The sequence below is a fragment of the Silurus aristotelis genome (assembly GCF_946808225.1).
Source record: "Silurus aristotelis genome assembly, chromosome: 26".
Classification (NCBI taxonomy): Eukaryota; Metazoa; Chordata; class Actinopteri; order Siluriformes; family Siluridae; genus Silurus; species Silurus aristotelis.
This window is the reverse complement of record NC_139599.1, coordinates 1,263,469-1,274,775: the sequence shown is the minus strand read 5'-3', so window position 1 is coordinate 1,274,775 and position 11,307 is coordinate 1,263,469. Positions and strand designations below refer to the sequence as shown.

At 36.0% G+C, this 11,307-nt stretch overlaps 1 protein-coding gene across 4 annotated transcripts in view; it reads right to left on the bottom strand.

Annotated features, from left to right (window-relative positions):
• Nucleotides 1-7,630: 7,630 nt before the first annotated feature.
• ak1 (adenylate kinase 1) overlaps nucleotides 7,631-11,307 on the bottom strand; it is a 162,012-nt gene continuing 158,335 nt past the window's right edge. For all 4 annotated transcript variants that reach the window (XM_083531405.1, XM_083531402.1, XM_083531403.1 and 1 more), the window contains exons 3-7: nucleotides 9,236-9,271; nucleotides 8,914-9,077; nucleotides 8,693-8,809; nucleotides 7,908-8,099; nucleotides 7,631-7,717 (exon numbers count right to left, since the gene is read on the bottom strand). In XM_083531405.1, coding sequence (XP_083387531.1) covers nucleotides 7,649-7,717; nucleotides 7,908-8,099; nucleotides 8,693-8,809; nucleotides 8,914-9,077; nucleotides 9,236-9,271 — 578 coding nt within the window. In that variant the 3' untranslated portion in view covers nucleotides 7,631-7,648. The remainder of the gene's footprint in view (nucleotides 7,718-7,907; nucleotides 8,100-8,692; nucleotides 8,810-8,913; nucleotides 9,078-9,235; nucleotides 9,272-11,307) is intronic.

The window sequence follows — 11,307 nt, the reverse complement described above, 5'->3', positions numbered from 1 at the left end:
ACTTCCTTACCCGTTCTTCTGTGGTGTAATGCATTACAGAGCCGCGAGGGGGCGCACAACAGGTAAACCGTTAATTGGAGTTAATGGAGGTGACGTGTGTGTGTGTGTGTGTGTGTGTGTGTGTGTGTGTGTGTGTGTGTGGTTGTGTATATATATATATATATATATATATATATATATATATATATATATATATATATATATATATATATATATATATATGTGTATGTATTTTTTTATTTTGTTTAGTTTTTGTCCCAATTGGGAACCGAGCTGTGAAGGATAGTTAGAGCAATAAAGGATGGAGATGGAAATGTTTTGACTAGCGAGTGTGTTGAGAAGGTGGAGGGAGTATTTTGAGCAGCTGATGAACGAGGAAAATGAGAGAGAGAGAAGGTTGGATGGTGTGGAGATGGTGAAGCAAGAAGTGGATAGGATTGGTAAGGAGAGCAGATATTGAAAGGATGAAGAGTGGAAAGTCGGTTGTTTAGGAGAGATGCAGTGGAGTTTTTAACAAGATTGTTTAACAAGATTTTGTAAATTGAGAAAATGCCTGAGGAATGGAGAAGGATTGTGTTGGTAGCGGTTTTTAAGAATAAGGGAGATGTGCAGACCTGCAGTAACTACAGGGGGAATAAAGTTGATCAGTCACACCATGAAGTTATGGGAAAGAGTAGTGGAAGCCAGGCTGAGAGAAGAGGTGAACATCTGTGAGCATTATTATTTGCTTTGAGAATGTTGATGGAGAAGTATAGAGAAGGTCAGAAGAAGTTGCATTGTGTGTTTGTGGATTTAGAGAAAGCGTACGACAGGGTGCTGAGAGAGGAGCTGTGGTTTTGTATGTTGGTGGATCACATCAGGCAGAGCAGATCATTTTTATTTTCAGATGGTAATAATGTGAGCAGAAACTTAATAATTGAAGTTAAGAAATTTCCCCACTGTGGGACGAATAAAGGTATATCTTATCTTAACTTCACCTACTGTTACACACAAAAAACTGAGAATTCTCCACAGCTCTCACACATACACACACACACACACACCTCAGAGGCTGTGTTGAAAAGTACCACAGACTCACGTCCGGACTAAAACAGAGAGCAAAAAATAGGCCACAAAGGAGTGCAAATAATTTCCCTGCTTTTCTCTGACCTACAGCTAATTTTAGTAAAACAAAGTAAGTGCGAGTCAGACAACATCACAAGACACACAAAATATACAGTGCAAGATCATTAAATAAATGTAAAGATTTAAAAATCCCAATTAAAAACCTCATTACTCATTGTATAATTAATAACTCATTTTATTGTATATAAATTTATTATTTATAATTTTTCTTTTAAATGATCCCTCTGTTGGATTACATTATTTTAGAATTTTTTGTTTGTTTGTTTTATTATGTAATTTTTATCCTGTAGCTGAGCTTAAACTCCTGACACAATTATTCCATATCTGTGTATATAAATATTCAGTTTATTATTATTATTATTATTATTATTATTATTATTATTATTATTATTATTATTATTATTATTGCAGGGTGTGAACTGCACTCAAGGCTTATCTTGTTCTTCTACGTCCAGACTGAGGTGTGTGTATAAGTGTATGAAAATATTTTTGGCATTTCCTGGAGTCACTTGTGTTGTTTTCAGCTCTGCTTTCTGCACGTAGTCTTCTCTCGGCGCGCGTTGAGCTCCGCAGGTTTCAATAACAGGAAGTGAGGTACTGTCGTTTGAAGAGGCGCTGTGCCCTCGTAACGCGGAGCCGAAGTGTTCACGTTTCCTCAGGGCCCTCGAAGGAGACTCTCAAGGCCACAAAACTACAGAGACACACGTTCACGTGTTAGACTGGTGTTTTTTTTTTTTTTCCTGCTGTAAATACTCAACACTCAACCGCTAGACAATGCATGTCATCTCTTTGAGTGTAACGTGTAGAGCCTTTAAACCTACTGAAAAAAAGTCTAAAACTCAACAGCTGATTCACTGAAAAGGAATTGTTTTAGACGCAAATGTATTACGTAAAGAATCATAGCGGCGTCTGTACATTTAGCACTTCCCGGAGCACATTGAATACACTGCGTAATCCTGCTCAAAATAAACAAGCACACACTTGAGTGGCTCTCGTGCAGTGCAGCTAATCATTTCGGCTAGTTTTAGCTAGTATTATATCAGCCTAAAACCATTGACACCACTGAAAACAGCAAGTATTTCGATCCTATCGGCTTCTGCTGCTAATCGGAGGTTTAACGCTAGTATTAGGGCTTTACACGTCAAAGATTTGGTTGAGTGTAGCTGCCGATCCTCATGTACAATAATGTAGGCTCGTCTAATAAACATAATTTTCAGACTTGATACGAATACAAAGTCTACGCCAAGAATCGACACAATATTTCATGATATCTTTCCAATACACGATTGTCTTCACACACAGCTTTGCATAATCAATCAGGTTGATCTTGTTTACTGATTTAATATTTTCTTTGAAGTGTAGATGAATCTTGGTGTATCTCAGTGTGTGTTATTGCAGAGAAATAACTGCGAGCGAAGTGGGGGTTTTCTTTCACAGTGCAACCCCACACGAGTCGTTCATTCTTGTTTCACAAGAACATATAAACGCTTTCTTCTCTCCGTCTCCTCCGCTGACCACAGCAACCTTGATGAACTGCAGTTATCTATCACAGCTCCAACAAACAGGATACGCTCACCACTCAACTGGAGAAAGTCTTGAGAGCACTGTTTCTAAGCAACTACGAAACACGTAGCACCAAACATGAGCTTGCTAACGAATGAAGTGAATTAAACACGATTAGTAAAACATGCACTCAGTGTGGCTAAAATGATTGTACTTGCTAATCTAGGAGTCCAAAAGTAGCTCATACATACATTTTAAAGGTATTTGGGGAGCTGGGAAAATTGACCAAAGTGTGAATTTGACTTAAGATATACAGTACAGACCAAAAGTTTGGACACACCTTCTCATTCAAAGAGTTTTCTTTATTTTCATGAATATGAAAATTGTAGATTCACACTGAAGGCATTAAAACTATGAATGAACACATGTGGAATTATATATGGAATTATATACATAACAAAAAAGTGTGAAACAACTGAAAAATGTCATATTGTAGGTTCTTTAAAGTAGCCACCTTTTGCTTTGATTACTGCTTTGCACACTCTTGGCATTCTCTTGATGAGCTTCAAGAGGTAGTCACCTGAAATGGTCTTCCAACAGTCTTGAAGGAGTTCCCCGAGAGATGCTTGGCACTTGTTGTCCCTTTTGCCTTCACTCTGCGGTCCAGCTCACCCCTAAACCATCTCGATTGGGTTCAGGTCCGGTGACTGTGGAGGCCAGGTCATCTGGTGCAGCACCCCATCACTCTCCTTCTTGGTCAAATAGCCCTTGATGCCTTCAGTGTGACTCTACGATTTACATAGTCATGAAAATAAAGAAGACTCTTTGAATGAGGAGGTGTGTCCAAACTTTTGGTCTGTACTGTAGATTTAAATCGTAAATTCGAAAGTACAGTTTAGCTTTAGCATGATTTTATGATGCTAAGCCTCTGGAATTACATTAGAGCTCACACCAGTGCTGTTTTATTTATAAATCTGTATGTGGCTTGCTACCTCTTTATTTGCTTTTCATCATTTTCAAGGACTTTACTCAGCTCGTTGACTTGAATGTATATCACTTATATATTTTTTTTCTTTTTTTTTTTTTTTCTTTTTTTTAGAAAAAGCAAATGAAATAATTGTTAAAAAAATGTTTTACTCAAAATATTAAATATTAAAATTACGCCTCATTTATGACTTATTTCTTGCCATCTCATTGTTTGACTTTGAGTAATTTCACTTTTAGGGGCTGCCAAACAACTTGGAAGTAAAAAATAACCATCAACCATCAGCATATAATCCATCAGAGGATCAACTTTCTGGCTTCACGCTGAAAAGTTTATATGGATCACTTTTTCAAAAGCAACGTGTGTGACAGAAAATCGAAATCTGACACGTCCTGTACCTACAGTGTTATACCATGCACAAAATCTTGCCCCATTCCGCCTCATCCTGCCCTACCTTGCACTATGTTCTGCTAGATAGCATGTGATCTCTGAATATGTTGCTATTGTTCGAATCATATTATTATACATTTCTTCCTCAGAAAAGATCACCACTGAAATTCCTTTTTGCCTCGAGGTTAGAACTGGATGTTAGAAATTGTGTTAAATTGGAAATATTTTGCACTTTAGGGCACTGATCATATTTGGTGGTATAAGAGTTTAATTATTACTAGACTTTTTATATTTAAATGAAATGGATAATGAATAAATAACTAATTTACTGTTTTTTGTGTGTGTGTGAGCTCAGAAACATATGAAAGCCAAAAAAAAATGTTTTTTTAATAGTGAATAAAAAAATTAACTCAACTACAAGGACCTCAAACAACCCCATTGTTCTATACCCTATTTTTTTTTTTTTTTTTTTTTTTAGATTTTTGATCTCAAAAGAGATTTTTATCCTGGTACAACTTTAATTCCCAAAATAGTTGGGACACTATGCAAAATGTAAATGAAAACGAATGCAATCATTTGTTTTAAATTTTTTTTTAAAGATTTGTTAAAACATGTTTTATTCATAATATAACACATTAAACATTAAATGTTTGAACTGATTAAATGTACCATTTTAAGGAAAGAAATAAAGCCATATAAAGTCATATATACACACACACACACACATCGAAATAACTATTTTTTTCCTTAAAATGTCAAATTTCCTCCAATTTATGTATACAGTACTGTACTGTATTAACATTTTACTTTGTTTATAATTAATAATTATATTTTTATTAATACATTTCATTATTTCAACATAAAACTCAGCCAAACAAATTAGTTATGTGGCAAAGGCCATTCCATAATAAACCGGGGGCTTAAAATTCGAACCGCGGTAAAGCGGGGGATTACTGTATATATACAGGTGTATGTCTATATGTATGTGTATATATACTGTATCTCAGGTTCAGGGTGATACTGATCTTCTTACAGCCTCGGCTCTTTGTGGAGATCAACAATTCTAACTCTCAAATCCTCAGAGACTCTTTACCATGAGGTGCATGTTGAACATCCAGTGGTCAGTATGAGAGAATTGAACTCAAAGCACCACATTTTAACTGCTTTAATACAAGATACACACATTTGTATGGTTCCGTCAAAAACATGATGAATAGAACATGCAGCTGTGCACGTTTACACCACGTACAGCTGTTATCACTGAGGGTGGACTCACTTTAGTTACTTATTTGGACATTACTGGCTGAATGTTGAGTTATTTTTAGAGGACAGTAAATCTGTACTGATACACGAGCTGCACACTGATACTCCAAAATATATCCACCTTTCATTTCTATAGTTTTGTCTCTTGAGAATATATACTTAGTTACTGAAATGTGAGGTGAGGGGTGAGGGGTACACTTACTTATATACTGATACTGATAAGGGTTTTTTTTGCTTTTATTGTGCATAGAATATGGATTTATGATATTTGCAAATACTGTATAAAAATAACGCATTTACATTTTGCATAGTGTCCCAAGTTTTTTGGAATAAAAGTTACCAGCTATCTAACTCACTAACTTACTATCTAACTAACTATCTAACTAACCCACTAACTAAATGGTAACCTGTATACAGTGCTATGAGACGCAAATGAATGCATTATGTTTGTTACATTGCGCTATATGAGGAGGCATTTCGAAGAAACGACAGTAATTTAGCAGTTTTTACTCTCATGATGAGTCAAACCCTGACACTTAAGAGTAGAGGTGTTGTAGTGTGTGTGTGTGTGTGTGTGTGTTGTGTTGTGCCTGCAGGACGGCTTCCACTCATCATGTTTCAGAGGGACATCCTGATCTGCTCCTGAGCAGGACTTCTTCTTCCCTTTCCTCCTCAGGTCACTGTTCCTCGGAGGATAACCCGGATACCTGCTGCGGCATGTTTCTCAGGCCAGGCAGGAAACGTCGGTGAGTGCGTGATATGTGAGGAAGCCTGCAAACCTCTGATGATTTTCAGGAGCATTTCCAATAACAAGATTGCAGTGGTTTGGTGTCGCACTTTGTTTGTGCACTTGTCTGGCCAGACGTGCGCTCTGCAGATTCTCTCTTAAACAATCACATCCTGATAAAGTTCAGAAGCTGTTGGACATTTTTGTTTTCTGTTATTCTGAACATGTTTGAGTGAACTCCAGGACCTTATTAAAGTCTTGGAATTCCTGAGTGACTTTTATGTGGGTTTATGTTTGTTTGTGTTTCTTTTTTGTCTGTCTGCTAAGCAGCACTAAAGACCAAGGAAGTGACCTTTGTTTGGTCCAATAAACCTGGAATGTTGACGATGCTTTCCTGCATTCTGGCGCCAATGAAACGTCAATGGCGTCCTGACCGACAGTTATGTGTCCACCCACTAGAGGACACTGTTTTCCATATTTGTTATTTCAATGACAAACGTTTCTTGGTAACAATCGATCAGCTACAAACCGCATGATTTCACTGCTAGCGCCTGTTCTCAGTTTTTCTACTCGTTAAATACGGACACCAACAAAAATAATAAATTTTTTTAAACATTATTACATGACAAACTATTTATCTGAATCAAAGCATGACTGCTACAGTACCAATCAATGAATGTTTACATAAAAGAAATTCCCATTTTCAATAACACTAGATCTAGACTATCAACATTTTCCTCAGATGTGTTGACAAAATAGTGAAAAAAAGAACTCTTCAGCTAATAGAAACATATTTTCACTTCCTGCCAAACAGGAAATAGTACGAGTTGCAGTTTCAAATTCAAACTATTCAAATTCAAATTATTCAAATTTAAATTTTATTATGGAGACATAACTGTTTTGAGACGATGTAAAAACTCAGTAATGGTACAAATCAGTCCAAATTGTCGGGAATATCAACATTTTTCTCAGATGTGTCGATCAATTAGTGAAAAGATTATTCCTGCAGCTAAAATGACCTTATTTCCACTTAGCATCACGTGCTAAATGCTTTAGAGAGAACAAACTTGTGGTTTGAACCAATGTAAAGACTTTAATAAACTTTGATTACTTGTTATCTAACATAAAACTAACCCTAACTTGTGCAGGATTTCTGAAATGTATATTAAAGATTCCTTCAGCAGGTAGATTCACATTTTTAGGACCTAATGTGAATAGATGTTAGCGCTAGCATAAGATGTGTTAAGGCAGGAAGTGCAACTCTATCGATCACGGTGTGTGTTTGTGTGTGTGTGTGTGTGTGTGTGTGTGTGTGTGTGTGGACATGCGGTACAGCCTGTCAGAGCAAAACTACACAACACAAGACAAAACACACCAGACGCCCTTGACAACTGTACGCGAGGTGTAAACAGGAGCGAGGTGTTCTGAATACAAATGGTGTTCAGAACAAGAGAAAGTGCTGATGTGGTCTCCAGTGACAACGGCATGAACTATTCATTAAGGTGAAAGCGGGCAGACGGCGTCTCCCGCTGGCTTTACTGTGGATTTGTGTTTGGGGTTGTTGTTTTTTTCGGGCATCGCCTTCAGGTGTTTGAGAAAAGAAAATACAAAATAAAGACTCAGACAAAAGTGCAAAGTTCATCTTAGCAGGTTTTTTACTTCAGTTTATCGATCGCTTGGGAAACTTGTTTGAACACTTCGTCCACTGCGAGCTCCGAGTCGATCTGAAAAAAATAAATAAAAAATGGAGGAAAAATTCCCAGTAAAGTCTTGCCTGAGAATATAAGACTGTATGAGATCATTGAGCTGCAATAAAACAACATTACAATGTTTCTTCTGATGAACACGATGCAGAAAACATTCTTGTGTGAATACAAATTACGACAGAAGCTTTCTGTTCGAGGTTCCCCTCACCTTCCTGACGATGCCTCGACTTTCGTAGTAGGCAATGACGGGTTCGGTGGCTTTGTAATAAAGGTCCAGACGCTTTTTAATGGTCTCCTCGTTGTCGTCCGCGCGGCCGCTGGTCTCTCCACGCTTCACCAGCCTCTGCACCATCGTCTCCGGCTTGGCGTCGATGTACAACAGCAGTGCAGGAGCTCCAATCTAAACATACAGCACAGCTCAGATCTCACTGATCGGTTTATAATGATAGAAAAATGGTGTGATACAGCACTTTCCAAATTACGGGTCATTTGTTTTGTCATATTTTTTGAAATACGTAAAATGTCAGACTCATGATTTCAAATCTAAATAAATACCACAGGTAATTATCTAAAAAAAAAAAAAAAAAAAAATTATAATAATAATAATATCAATTAATAGATAATATTAATTAATATTAAAGAGAATATAAAATGTATATAAAATAATAATAAATATACTGTCACAAAAAAAAAAGACGCACCAAGAAGAAGAATTTATAATATCTGAATAATTTTTCTCTTGAATAATAATAATAATAATAATAATTTGTCACAACGTCACTACAAAGTCAATAAAACAAGTCTGAACAAAGCACAACAAATAATCAAAGATATTGTGCAATATATAAAAAAAAGTTTAAGTATACGTTTGGTTTGGTATTTAATAAATAAGTCTGATTAATAATTAGGAAGTGATTTATGTCACATGAATTTCTTCCTGGATTTATCATGTTCATGCTATAAACAGGATAAATGTGTAATGTGCATCATCACCTTCTTCTCGAACTCCTCTCCCTGCTTGACCTCACGAGGGTATCCATCGATCAGGAAGCCCTTAGACACGTCTGCCTTGGCGATCATGGCGTCCTTGATCATGTCCAGAACGGTGTCCTGTGCAAAGAAGAGACAGAACCTGTTACATGTGATGAAATAAAGCTTGATGTTAGCTTGAAGTCATAAGGCGAATAAAGTCAGTGTGTCTGGTCTCATCTCACCAGAGGCACCAGCTCTCCCTTCTGCATGATGGCCTGGAGATGTTTGCCCCGCTCAGACCCGGACGCCACCTCGGCACGCAGCAGGTCTCCAGAGGACAGGTGTGTGAAGCCATACTTCCCCACCACCTTCTCGCACTGAGTGCCTTTACCGGAGCCAGGGCCACCTGAAGAGCGCAGGAACCACACAGGGTTATCAGGAAAGAAACGAAACAGTAAGGAGTCGATCTGTTAGCGGGAAATTCACAGAGCTCTTTGTGTGTGTGTGTGTGTGTGTGTGTGTGTGTGTGTGTGTGTGTGTGTGTGTGTGTGTGTGTTCACTCACCCACAACAAAGATAATCTTCGAGTCTTTAATTTTATCTGGGGAAAAATAATTTTTGTAATTTTAAAAATTTTTTATTTACTTACTATTATACAAATAATGACAGACAGATAGAGATGTAAACAAATAAAAAAATCAACAGAATATTATATCCATGGTATTACAGAAGATTTCTGTCACATTCAAAAATTGCGATATAATATTATAAAGTTTTCTAAATAAAATAAAAAAAATGTCTAATATCTAAAACTTGGGCGGTTGTCAAATACAATTAATATTCTTATTATAATTATAATTTTTATTATTGTCGTCACCCTTACTGTAATTATATTATTTTATATTATATTATGTTTGAACACTTTTGATATTTATATGTTTTGATTACGAACAATATTTATTTATTTGTATCTCTATAAAAGTGATTTTATCTGTAATAGTGTATTTATTTACCCTCAGGATGAACTGAGCTTTTCCGTGAACAGCAAACTCCCATCGTACTCTCGTGTTTTATCTACGATAATTTACGATTTATGAAAATCGGGTTTTTAATTCCAGTTGTGAGTTGCCATGGCAACAGTAGCTTGGTAACTCGGAATACCTTCAAATCTTCGGTGTTTTTCCGGGTCCACGCGTTCGCCATATTGGAAAGGTCCGATGTGGACTATGAAGCTAAGCGCAGTGAAATGCGGATTTACACTGAAAAATCTGTCCTTTGTTTGCTTTGTGTTCAAACGTTCCGTACGGTAATCTATTGCGAACCGTATTTATTTATTAATATCAAATTAAATTAATCCCTTTATCTTTTTAAACTTTTCTTTTCAAAATCATACTTTTATTTTGTCAAATAGAACGCGCGGAGTCTTCTAGGCCAATAAGACGCCTTTCTTTCATCTGGGCATTCTGGATTATTTTTTTTATTACGTTCGATTGGAGCTTTTTTAAATAGTTATATAAAGAAATGTGACAAACGCTCTGGTTAATCAAATTTTTTTTTTCGTTGTAAAGCGTTAAAGAAGCACATGCAGTAACACGATTTGACCAGCAAGGGGCAGCATTGTGTACTGTTTAGCGTGCATGCACCCGTTAGAAAAGAAATAGAAAAACAAAAACAAAGTCGCCGTGACACGGTGTGACCAGCAGGTGGCAGCACGAAGTCGTGCTTTTTTTTTATTGCAAAGAAAATAGTTAACTGTTATCAAGAAATAACCACAAGAGAGATATAAAGAGAAGAATTAAAAGAGGTGGCATACAGATAATTAAAAAAAAAATCATAAATAAAAATAACAAAATAATAGCACTAAGTCATAAAAAAACATTTAAGGTTTCTTACAACGGATTCGATAATAATATACGGTTTTAAATCCTTAGAGTTGAAAGGTTTTTACATGTTCATAAAAGAAGTTGAGAAGGACTAAATATCAGAAAAGAATAATCTACAATTGGGTTTACAGTGAATAGTTCTGGATTTGTGAAGATGAAGCGGTAATTATGCTTCCGGGTTAGTCCGTTGTTGTTTTTTTGTAGCGCGCGTGCTCATGGGACGTGTAGTTTTTCAGACCGCAAACGAAAGATTAAAATTAATGCAGTATTAAGTGTTCTTTAAATGTTTCTTTAATCGTCAGATTTTTGGAGTGTTTAAAAAATAATAATTTATGAATGAATATTTTATCTAAATATAATATTCTATCTAAATAATAAAAAACAGTGAATTACAAAAGATTTTCTGGTTTACTTCCGGGTGCGACTTTTTTTTTTTTTTAATAAATAATAACATTTCTATAAATTGTATTTGCGTCAATTGGCTTTTCAAAATATATAACAAATAATTTAATTTAAATTGTAGTCTAAAATCTAAAACGCAATTATCCGAAATGACCGTCAGCTGTATAGTAAGTTGTAATACACAATTCTAACCATAAGATGTCGCCAAGAACAGGTTTAAAGTCAGTGCTCCAATTTGGTCTTTGTTGTTGTTTTTGTTATTGTTGTTTTTTAAACAGGTTACATAAACACCCATTCTATATATTCCTGGATTACCTTAATGGGAATGTACACAAGTGTGATACAATATTGT